We start from the raw sequence: 12,350 nt of genomic DNA on the forward strand, positions 1-12,350 counted from the left end.
CCTTTAAAGGAGAACTCCGGCGCAAAATGAACCTTTAGTCTAATTACACATTGTTACCTAGTCAACCGTTATCTGAGATTTGTTTTCATGATTATCGAATGTAAATAGTTTTATCTCTAAAAACAGTTTAGCCTATAACGCTAGTATATAGGGCATAGAGTAATGACAAATAAAAATTGCTTGTTAATACCACTAACAAGGCTCAAAATAGCCCCACACTAACACGGTAGCATAATGAGGGTCCCTACCTTCAAACCGAAGCATTGAGAACTTTGTCAGTGTCCAGACAGTTTAATAAGAAGATATTTTATACATAGTCAACTTCGCGTATACAGGCAGAAGCCATCTTTGAAAAACAGACTCGATCAGTCAATCAACGAACGCCGATCCAAGTGCGCTGAACTGTGTAGAATCTCATATGGTCCAGCGCACTTGGATCGGCGTTCGTAGATCGACTGGTAGAGACTGTTTTTCAAAGATGGCTTCTGCCTGTATACGCAAAGTTGACTGTATGTATAAAATATCTTCTTATTAAACTGTCTGGACACTGACAAAGTTCTCAATGCTTCGGTTTGAAGGTAGGGACCCTCATTATGCTACCGTGTTAGTGTGGGGCTATTTTGAGCCTTGTTAGTGGTATTAACAAGCGATTTTTATTTGTCATTACTCTATGCCCCATATACTAGCGTTATACTAGCGTTACAGGCTAAACTGTTTTCAGAGATAAAACTATTTACATTCGATAATCATGAAAACAAATCTCAGATAACGGTTGACTAGGTAACAATGTGTAATTAGACCAAAGGTTCATTTTGCGCCGGAGTTCTCCTTTAAGTGTGAAAAGGTCTAAAAGTAATTAGATAATTTAATAAGAACATTTAATGCCATTCAATTTTAGAATACAAATTGTTGTGGAAGTCAATTTTTTCGATTTAGATGTCTGTGGTTTCAATATTGTTTAATGTTCACGTGAAATACTTTTCATCTGGAAAAATACATTTCTGTAGATGATATTGATTTTAGTCAGTCAATGCTACTCATACCATTTGAGGAAAATAATATTTTATGGGAATTTCACAGTTACAAACCTCACTTCATCTGTGAAATAAAATAAAGATGAAATCAAGATCTAAATAAATACCAAATATCAATTCTTATAGCAGAAAATGGAACAAAGCTGAATTTAAGACTTCAACATTTGTAAAGTCATAAGTCAGATCAAAGATTAGTATAGATAGACTCAATGAACATTGGATTTAGTGGTATATTTTCATTCGAGTTGAAAGTCATTTCTGCAGCAACATGAAGTAGAATCCTCAAATGCAGTCATTACAGGAAACAAATGTTGTTTCAAATGGTTTTCTGCCACTTACATTAGACGTTAACAATCAGATTTCATTCCTGTCTATTATAGCTAGTGATTGCTTTGTTGACTCATACCACTGAAGACTTCATATTATGAAGCCCAGAGGCAAATTAAATCGTTTTGTAACTTTATAACCAATAAAAACAATACAAGACAACAGCTTTTTTTCTTAATACTTCTGTGGTAGTACCTTTCAAATATAACATGAAGGACTTTCGGGGCTTTCTGACATTTAAAAGAACAAACAAAACAAACATATTCTATTGTCAGAGAAAGAAAAACAACTAAAATACAAAAAAAGGAGAAATACAGCAGCTTCAACTTTATTTTTACTGAGCTCATGAACATCTTTTGTGAAATTCAAATCTTAAAAAAATAATTACTCCATATTCCAATATAAAGAGTCACGTTCATCCTACCTGAATCCTTATATGAACAAGGGTTCCGACACTAGATAATTGTTGCCAAAATCATATTTGTCCTGGTGCAACAGTACGTATGTCACTGTACGGCCCATAACGGCCAAATATATCCTTCCCCACAACAGTAAAACACAGTCGTTTATCTCCTTTGCAGTCAGACACCTTGCAGGCCATAGGAAGAGGCATGGCTTTGATCACTCCGAGGCACTTCCATTCCGAAAAAGTGCAGTTTTTGTGTTCATGGGAAACGTAAATGTAGTAGCAATCCATCTCAGCTGCGTGGGGATCTTTCCGATCAACGTTCCACGCGATGCCCAATTCTTGTGCACTTCCAATCCGAGCTAGTTTCACCACTGGCTTCTGGGGCAAGTTATGAGAGGCAGCTACAACCGGAAGCTCCTTGGGGAACGGAGTGTGTGGAAAAGGATGGAGTTTGGAGTGCCAGTCCTCCTATTAAAGAAAGGTATAACTGAAATGTTATGGCTGTTATGACATAAAACTTAGTAGCACATTCAAAATAATTGCTTACCTTTTCCGACAGTACTGGAGAAATGACACGGTGCTCCTCCATAACACTCTGATTTTCTTCTGTTCAATTAAGAAAATTACAGTAAAAAAAGACTTGAAGACTTGTTAATATTTAGTAAAAAGAATAACAAGGACCGACATTCAATGGCATCATACCTTTAATGGCTTTGGGTGACGTACTTGAGGGTTTTGATGGTTCTGGTTTTGAAGGTACTAATTTCTGCAAGGCACAAATGTGAGAATAAAACTACTAAGCAACCATCTGAAAATGTTGCAGAATGAGAGAGAACCTGAGAGAGAACATGGCGTACCTGATCTGGAGGCTGGGTAACCAGACTCGCTTCATTCAGTCTGGCTGCTGAACCAGAACAAAAAAACACATCATACAGTCAATACAACAGCGCATTGTTTATAAAGTCCTTTGATTTGAATTCAAGATCAAATACCTCTGTCTTCCTCCGTAAGGTCAACAACCTGTTTCTTAGACCGCTGAAATGAAAAGAGAACAGTTTTCCAATTTGAAGTTTATATATAAACTGTTTTAATCTATTGTCTCCAGCATGGTCTGGCTATGTCATCGCAAATCACATGAGACATATATTAAATCGTATACAAAAATAAACAATTAATGTATGACAAGACAATGAAGACAATAAAAGAAATAGTTACCAAACTCTGCCAGAACCCTTCCTTTGGTCTTCTCAATGTAGACATCACACAGTCATTGACTATAGTGCAAAAACAATCATTTTAATCTGTTGAATTAAAACTGTTTGACATTGTTGAAGCTAGAACACTATGATGATACTAGCAACAAGACCTGCTGATGACACCGAAGCGTTGTCAATGAAACTGCCTCCGTTGACTGAACTTCTGGTAAAAAATATTGCATGAGATTAGAATTCTGCACCCCAAGAAGACATCCAAAAGAGAATTTCGGCACTTTTCTGGGCTATTTAATTGTGCATTCCCACTTCACCTTGTTTTAACATTTTATTACCCAATACTCAAGTAAAAAATCATCTTTGAAACATTTGCTAAATGTGATGTTCAGCAAATCATAAAATAATATCCACTTTCATACTGTACATTACAATGTCGTGATGCCTAAATTCAATTGTATAGAATTGTATAGCCAAAAAGACTAGGCTCAATTTTAATATTGGTCTATCGGTATAGGCCAGAATTATAATTTTGCTGCATCTCTAGCAGACAAATCAAACATAAAATGACTATGTTTACATCTGCACATGACATGAGCAAACCTCTTCATTTTACATCAAAATTTCCTTATTCTGATTATTTGCTAAGAATTGTGGTTATTTTTACCCCAATTATTCATACACCCCAACGCACAGGGCAGATGAACTTGCATACAGTAGGTGTGTTACTGGCCAAGCTCTTTCAGCGCACATGGATTTGTTTCCGCATTTTTTTTTAATGACACGCCCAAAGATGTCTCCATATCAATGTTTTCAACCATCAATATACTGCCTTATAATGATGCACGCAACATTATCAAAATTCATCCAAACACAATGTAGTACACTCACCGTGGTTTTAGAGCTATGGTTTTATTTTGATTTTATTATTAAAAGTATTATTACTATTATATTTAAATCACTATAACGCAGTGTTGTATAAAGAAAGATGCGTCACATCTCAGATACATTTAGAGACAGTAGAGCCCAGCTCCTCCAGTTTCTGTCCATCACACTTGAGTTCTTACAGTGAAATGTGATTGTGGTAATTCAACAATTAAGCAGATGGCTGGAATTACAAATAGCTGTAATCATTGCTTTGAATGAGTCTGGTTTGCTGGCCTTGGTACACAAACATTAAGTGGCAATGAATGCCTTTCCAGTGAAGCACACTAGTTTAAAAGGCTGCAACAGCCACGCATGAAAGTGAAGGAACGCCACTCGGCATGAAGCACCTCAGGGAAAGAAAAGAAATGGAAAGGTGCCAAGACTGCAGCCTTGAATCATTACTGAATTTAAAACAACCAAGCGAAAAGCAAAAGATCCACAGGAGACCACTGAGATGATTTCACTTTGATTACTCTATTGGAATATCTTCTGATTAAACAGTAAATGGAATATTTCAGTGATTGTCAATCAAACAGCAGGCTCTCCGCCTCATTTTCCTAACAGAATTTGAAAAGCATCAGTCTGCAGCATAAGTGTATTCAGTTTCTACACCAAAATGAACAACGATTTTTACTAAATCATGTATTATTAATGAAGTTTGTAATATGTCTCCAATACTGCAGAATACCTGGACATATAGATTATTGGTTCGGCTGGAGAGATGCATCGCTGTGGCTGGTCAGGCGGAGGACTTAAAGAAGGGGGAGACTGTTTAAAAAAACAAAACAAAAAAACAACAGTGATGAGTTATACATCATCAATACCTCAATAAAAGAGCTTAATACATTTATTTTAATTATTATAATCAAGCCAAATCAATTTTTGAATTTGAGAAAGGCGCATTACAAATTAAATGTATTATTATTTGTAATCTCATAATCTAGTTCATACCTGACTGTGAGAAATCCCTAAGGATCTGAATTTTCTGATATATGCAAATACAGCATCTCCTCTTCGCTTTATCTTCCTTACATGGGCCTGAAAACAAGAGGTTTGATTTGACATAGAAAATGCATATGGTGGTTGTGGCATTCAGGCCTGAAGGGCACTACAGTCATATGGACAGTTTAATACACATATTGTCAAAAAATGCAATGGGTCTACTGAAGTCCACAGAAATGGGCATTCTGGTGTCACTTACTTCCAGTTTCTTGATTCTGGCATCATATTGGGGTTCACTATTCACCTCACCGATTCTTTCCATCAAATTCTTCATCTTGACGTCAGATTGCTCCACTGCAGTCCCAACCTTGTCTGATATTATTTTTTCAACCTATCAATAAACAGAACAACTGGAAGAGATGAAATGCAATTCTCACAAGTGTAAAGCAGGTTTGTGCACCATTCAGAATTAACAAAGTAACAAAAAAATACATGGATTTTTGATTAAGAACATATAAATTAGTACTGTAACTTTTGCATGCTTCGTTCTGCTGCTAGGCTGATAACTTTCTATGCTGTAACAGTCTAACTCCCATTTCACGTTTAAGCTGTTTTAACGGAAAGCAACTTGCACCGGCATATCTAAATCTAAACACTGTCTGAGAAACCAGGCCTAAGTTTCTAAACAGAAGAAACTGGTGTCAATGGTGATTGTCAACTGTCTGGTTACCAACATTCTTCAAAATATCTTCTTTTGTGTTCAGCAGAAGAAAGAAATTTGGAAGAACGTGAGGGTGAGAAAATGATGACAGAATTTTAATTTTTGGGTGAACTATCCCTTTAAAGGTGCATTGTGTAATATTTAGGAGGATATTTTAACAGAAATGCAATATCATATACATAACTATGTTTTCAGTGGTGTATAAAGACCTTACTAATGAACGGTTATGTTTTTATTACCTTTATTACCTTTTTATTACATGTTTCTACAGTGGCCCTAAACGGACAAACGCGTTTCGTCACTATGTTGTTCTTCATGCAAAGAAGCTAGCCAACGTCAGCAAATAAAACACTAACACAATGATGAACAAGTAACAATAATATTCACAATAACATATCGTTTTTCTGAATAATTAAGTAAACAAAATTTCTTAATTAATCTTTGTAAAGAAACCTAATTGCTTAACTGGTTACTCTCTGCTGTCTCAGACGACGACAACATTTCCTGCCAGCCACCGGAACTTCTGTTGGTTACAATTCACAACCTCACCACTAGATGGCGCTAAAAATTACACAGTGCATCTTTAAGAAAGATAGTAGAATAATTTCAAAACTTTCAACTAAAATTTATTTGCAAAGTAGCCATGTAAAATGTAGGATAACATGCAGTGATATAAGATCTGATCACCCTTGTACATACTGTAAATAAATTAGCTTTTAAGTTGGCAATTTGCAATATATATATATGCAATAAGAAATAGTCTTTTCTCTTCTCTATAGTGACGTATAGTGAAACGGCTACTCAAACAAAAAAATGTAGGACGGGACTTGATTTTGTTCATCGGGAATTTATTGGGGTTGTGGTTTGCTATTGCTGTGTAATGTGAGTGACAGGTTGTCCCGTCCTCACATCAGTAACATAGATAGACTATGTCATCAGAGAAGAGAAGAGATTAAGATTATGTGAGCTCATTAATTATAATGAATATAAAAAATAATGATGTGCACGGATTAATCATTTATAATGAATGGTGCAAAATTTTATTAAAAAATTAAACATTGTCAATTTTGATTTTTGACTTTAACTTTATGGTCTATGGTGGAAGATGCCATTTCCCAGAATGCTCTTTACCCTAATGGCCGGTTTCACAGACAAGACTATGGCCCTGTCCCAAATGGCGCACTTGATGTGGACTTTCGGTCTCGTGGACTTAAATTGCGCGTGCTCGCTGAGTCTACGAGTCCGTAGGCCGTCCCATTCATCACTTTAACGCTCTGAAGTGTGCTCAGCAGCGCCCCCTTTGTACCCTTGAAGCGGTCTTCCGCGAAGCCCGCATAGATGCAGGCTTCACGCACTTTAACTACCCAGGAATCCTTGCGAATTTGCGAAAGGCCAATCAGACAACGAATGGGAAACATGGATGAGAAGAAAATATTTAAGTGTAAATATCATTATGGTTTTTATGACCTATGTGTACATTTTACCAGTTATTACCTACAGTTTATACAAACATTATGGTCATCAACCAGTGGTTGATATCTCAAACATAAATATAAATATATTTATATTTTATAAACATAAATAGCTTGCTGAATAATAGGCTACGATCGCATTATGATTCATTAAATAAATATAACCGAATGTCAGGGCTTTACTGAGTCATATATAAATGTAGAAATATAATATTTAAACAACAACCGGACCGTCTTCCTATTTCCGGCGTGGCGATCGAGTCTGTCCCAAAAATACCTCTCAATGCGCCCTCGTGGACTCGCGCCAAGGGCCCTTTAGGTCTGCACTACATGACGTCAGCAAAGTGTGGACTCTGAGGAAGTCCACAAGTCCGGAGTGTGCCATTTGGGACAGGGCCTTAAAGCAGAACTCGGCAACTCTAGTCACTTCTTCGCTGATTTTCACGTTTGTTGTTGCATGTTTTCTCCACGAGCTACCCCTACAGCTGTGGGGTGTATATATTTCACAACACTGTCGTAAAAAACTCACTTGCGGCACCCTCCTCCCCCTTTCAACCGCTGCTCATGTGCATTTGTTATGATCGGAGCAAGCCAACTTTATAGTGTGGAACTATGTCTACCGAGGTGGGTAATACATCATACACATTATCATAGAACATTGACATGTACATTTTACGTAAAGCAGTCCGTGTTTCTCGCTCGTTCTCGCTTCTCACGAGACTTCCAATTTCTATCTTGCCGGGACGGTAGTCCCCAAGTTGCAAGGTTGGTTTTCCGCCTGGGAACGCCAGGGGAGCGGGGAAAGTCACCAATATCACCAGAACAGGTTGTTTAACCATCCAAATTATTTCTAGACAGTTTTATTAAGTTAAAAAAGTTGCCAAGTTCTCCTTTAAGCTTGTCCCAGACTAAAATGCACCTGCACATAAGCAACTTGCACTGGCATGTCTTCAAATCTGTCAGTACCATTGTTTTGTCTCAAAATGCACACCACACCAGTAATGTTTTTGTTGTTGTTTTTTTTAAATGTGCTAATTATGTCCTTCAGATGAGACGTTAAACCGAGGTACTGACTCTGTGGTGATTAAAAATCTCAGGATGTCCTTCGAAAAAGAGTAGGGGTTTAACCCTGTCATCCTGGCTAAATTTGCCCATTGGCCTCTGTCCATCATAGCCTCCTAATCATCCCCATATACTGATTGGCTTAATACAATTGGCTAATTGTCTCCTCTCCACCAGTAAGCTGGTGTGTGGTGGGCGTTCTGGCACAATATGGCTGCTGTCGCATCATCCAGGTGGATGCTGCACAATGGTGGTGGTTGAGGAAAAATTCTCAGTAATTCAGAGAATAAATTCACATTACAGAAACAACACGTTTGTGTAACTGTAAGGGATTTCTTAGAATTGCAACTCAGTAAAATTATTCCTGTTATTCAAATTAATAATCAACACCCTGTGAGTAGTGGCCAATTAAATATCAATTCCAGCTCATGAACTAAAAGGAGAATATTGCACAACCGTAAATGAAAAGTACAATAAAAAAACAACAACAACAAACTTATCGAAGTCATCCAAAGGACGTAAATTACAAACTTGCCTCGGACCGAGGGAGCTTGTTCGGTCTCTGCCATGTTTCCTCTTCATGTCTGCTCCTTTTCATAACTGAGATATAAAGATGCACATGTCACTTCGAATGATTCGCGATATAACATATTATAATTAAAACCAAACAAATTTGAGATAGAATTAATCATTAGTTAACGTTCCTTTACCACCGTCAATGTAAACATTTGCACTTCGTTTGAGATTAACCAACGATTCAATCGTAGCCACTTTATTTATCTTTACTAATACAAGCATTCGGCTCAAAGCAGGTTATCGAAACCAATCCTATGCTTTTTATAGCAGCTACTTCAAAATCAATGAAGGACTTTCTATATATAAACATCCACACTGAAGGAAACAAGCAAACCGGAAGTGACGTGCCTAAACAGCATATGGCAACAAGATCGCTACTTATAAGCGCTAGCGACACTTGCAGCTGCACGAATTGTAACGGCCTTTTCAATGAATCGCAGCGCAAGCACATAACTTATTCTTCTATACTCTTTGACACAAGGTACATTCGATGGTGACGAACCAGACGCCACTGTTGCCACTGACAACTGCAGCTAACTTTGATGCTAAATTTACTCCACTATCCTGGTTAGGAGTAAACGATGAAATTTGCAATCCAAATCAAATGGCTTACTAAATCTGCTGGCCTTGAAAGTAAGCTTTATATGACCATGCAGGCATATTATAACGCGTTTTCGAAACCACTGACTCTAGTGCTTGCCATACAATGCGCGTAACAAACTCCAAACGGAGCCCGCGAATGCTATCTGTGACCGCGTGCGTTGTCTTTGAACAAAAAAAACCCAACCCACCTGAACAGAATGCTGAATTTGTAGTAGCCAGTGGACAGCTTATTGTGTATTGTCCCTGTGCGGGATTTCCTGCTTCTTTAAATAATATAAGTCCCGTCACGAAAGGCAAGCGATGAACGCTTTGTGAATGAATCGTTATTGAGTCGGATCTTTGCAATGAATTGGTTGAACCGGTTCACAAAACCGGTCTGTACGATTCGTTCACGAATGTGGCTAACGAATCAGAGGATTTAACTGATGTGATGGAGCGAAAAGTAAGCTGAATAACAGAAAGAATTACAAATATGATTGCATGACAGTTTTATTTGTAAATTAAGTATTATAAAACGTATTTGCAAGATATTTTTAGTATTCGCCTATAATTTAAATGCAAATTATATTTAGTTTAGACTAACACGATTTAAAAAAGAGAGAGCAACTTATAGGTCTAAGGATAATGAAAGCATCTTGACGCGTCATGGCTGAAAATAATCACTGAGTCAGTTTTTGAACCGCTTCTTTAAAACGAACTTTAAGAAATGACCGCGGAAATTCTCTCACTTGTTGAAAACATAGAGGTTGAAAATCACCAGTGCCAATATATTTTTTCTCACGCTTCTATTTCTTTTTACTATTGGCTGCTTTTTGTTTTATAGGTTTCGCTCAACCTACAGCATGATATTTAGTTTAGAGGAATGAAACAATTAATTTTTTCTCCACCAAATTGCTTAGCTGCCTGAATGTAATTTACATAAAAATATGTTTCTCCCTAGTCTCACAAATTCAAGTTAGCCCATTAAAAGCGCCACCCAGCGGTTGGAGATGGGTTTGCAGACTGTTGACGTCTGTCCCACGCACAGGAGTTGTGTGAGAGCACACCACACACACATTTTACAGTGTGAGGCTTGCTCAGAAACATAATGAAATGTTTTCCCCTCTAAAAATACCCAATTAACAACGTGTTTGATTGAGATATAAAATATTGTAATCCAGGTGTACTCTAGGGCCAACAGGAATAAGCAATTCACACTGAACCTCTTGTGTGCAGCAAATGCTGCTATATGCCACTGTCAGGGAAAATAGCCTATAATATTTCCATTTAAAGATTATGAAACTACACTTCGTGTCATTGGATCCACACTACAGAAAGGTATACTGTTATATAGTCAAACCAAAATTTATTCAGACACCTTAAACATTTCTCACATGTCACAGTTTATTCGCTATAGTTTAGAAAATGGTAATAAAATATGACAAGAACTCAGTTATCAAATCAGTTGATATTTTTACTGGTTTTGGCCAACCTTCTGTTAGATTGTCTCACAAATGAATTAGATTGAATAGCTGTCAGTCAGTTGTCAGCTATTAAATTTAAGTACACAATTAGGTAATACCAATTTAGGTCAACCAATTACCAAGCAATGCTTAATTTTCTTCAGTCTGTGGTGTAAAAATGTCGCATTAGCAATGAAAGAAAAAAACACTTTTTGAATAATTGATGGGTATAATATGTCACAATTAACTTTATTTTTCTATCCTCACTTACATAAATGAACTATAGTGTCCCCCACCCACTAGTAAAAAAATAAATGTCTGGTGTCTGAATGATATTTGGTAGTAGGGGCCACAACTACATACCCTACATTGAGACAGGCTGTCCCTGTTTATTCATGAATAGTGTTAAATCTAAATATTTTTTCCTTCCAATGACCAATACTTTATTTTATTTACTTTTGGTTTCCCTCAGTTTTGAATATTTGATTGCATTCTGGAATAGGCTATATCATTCAAATACTTCTTTGGTCAATCCATTGATTTTGAGTTGTGTATGTGTAAGTGTGTAATCTTTGTTTGCACTATCTTGCTGTAACTGCTCACATTTTCTTTGTTTTGCATTGCAGGGGCATTCACTTTGCATTACTTCTCAAACAGACATGATACCGCTTCCCTGCATTCACGCATGACTCTATACCCAGCACCACAGATAGTATGAAGCTGAAATACAAAACCCTCAGGGAAAACCCAGAGCTGCAGTTTGAGCGTGAACATTGCTTGATTATTTGTATATATATATATATGCTTGATTGCTCACATTTTGTGAGTGTGTGTTTGACATGTAGAGCTAAAATAGAAACATTTGCAGATGTGTTAAAAAAACGACATCAGCTAAGAACTTCACAGACAGAAGGAGCGTGTTCTCCTTTGAGATGTAGTGATTTTCTGCACCTGCTGGAGTAGTCTGCTAATGAGTAAATCATGTTCATTGCGATTGCAGAAAATGAGAAAATGGCCATTTCCTTCTGTACGAGAGGATAATGGGAGTTGGAGGCTGAGTCTGACTGTGTAGAAGTGTTCTGGCTCTGATAATCTTCCATGAGCTTGAGTCCTTCCCACTGGATCTGGTGACATCACACAGAGAGCTTTCCTATGAGTCATGCCTGTGTTTTGAATGCGTAGTTTGAATATACCATAGCTCATGTCACGTTTACTGAAATGATTCAGAACGGGGGTATGATGCTAAAATAGAGAGGTGACATGTCATGTGGTGCTGTTTGGGTGCGTTTCTTGAATGGAGCATTCGAGAATCAAGATATGATAGCTGATCATTAGTCAAGAATAATTTCCCCTCCATCCATACTCATATTTAGAAACTGTGCTACATTTAAAGGATTAGTTCACTTTAAAATAAAAATTCTGTCATAATTTACTCACCCTCAAGTTGTTTCAAACCTGTATGAATTTCCTTCTTCTGTTGAACACAAAGGAAGATATTTTGAAGAATATTGGTAACAGTATACCCCATTGACTTCCATAGTAGGAAAAAAATAATATGGAAGTCAATGGGGTAGGCTAACATTCTTCAAAATATCTATCTAGGCTATAGGCCTATTCTTTGCCTTCA

At 37.1% G+C, this 12,350-nt stretch overlaps 1 protein-coding gene across 13 annotated transcripts; it reads right to left on the reverse strand.

The window, feature by feature from the left end:
* Positions 1-1,677: 1,677 nt before the first annotated feature.
* atf7ip2 (activating transcription factor 7 interacting protein 2) lies at positions 1,678-10,213 on the reverse strand. 13 transcript variants are annotated; one of them, XM_079629064.1, is made up of 13 exons: positions 9,470-9,524; positions 8,638-8,702; positions 6,035-6,091; positions 5,107-5,257; positions 4,857-4,943; positions 4,594-4,673; positions 3,137-3,189; positions 2,986-3,044; positions 2,763-2,805; positions 2,628-2,674; positions 2,473-2,536; positions 2,318-2,376; positions 1,678-2,238 (listed from the first exon to the last, which is right to left on the reverse strand). In XM_079629064.1, exons 4-13 carry the CDS (start codon positions 5,179-5,181, stop codon positions 1,837-1,839), a joined length of 969 nt encoding a protein of 322 aa, XP_079485190.1. In that variant the 5' UTR covers positions 5,182-5,257; positions 6,035-6,091; positions 8,638-8,702; positions 9,470-9,524; the 3' UTR covers positions 1,678-1,836. The 13 variants fall into 13 exon arrangements, with proteins under 13 accessions (XP_079485190.1, XP_079485192.1, XP_079485189.1 ...); XM_079629066.1 differs by having other exon boundaries at positions 5,107-5,238; positions 9,470-9,518; XM_079629063.1 differs by lacking the exon at positions 9,470-9,524 and adding an exon at positions 8,803-9,030.
* Positions 10,214-12,350: the final 2,137 nt, after the last annotated feature.

This window comes from Phoxinus phoxinus (genome assembly GCF_949152265.1).
Source record: "Phoxinus phoxinus genome assembly, chromosome: 1".
Lineage (NCBI taxonomy): Eukaryota > Metazoa > Chordata > Actinopteri > Cypriniformes > Leuciscidae > Phoxinus > Phoxinus phoxinus.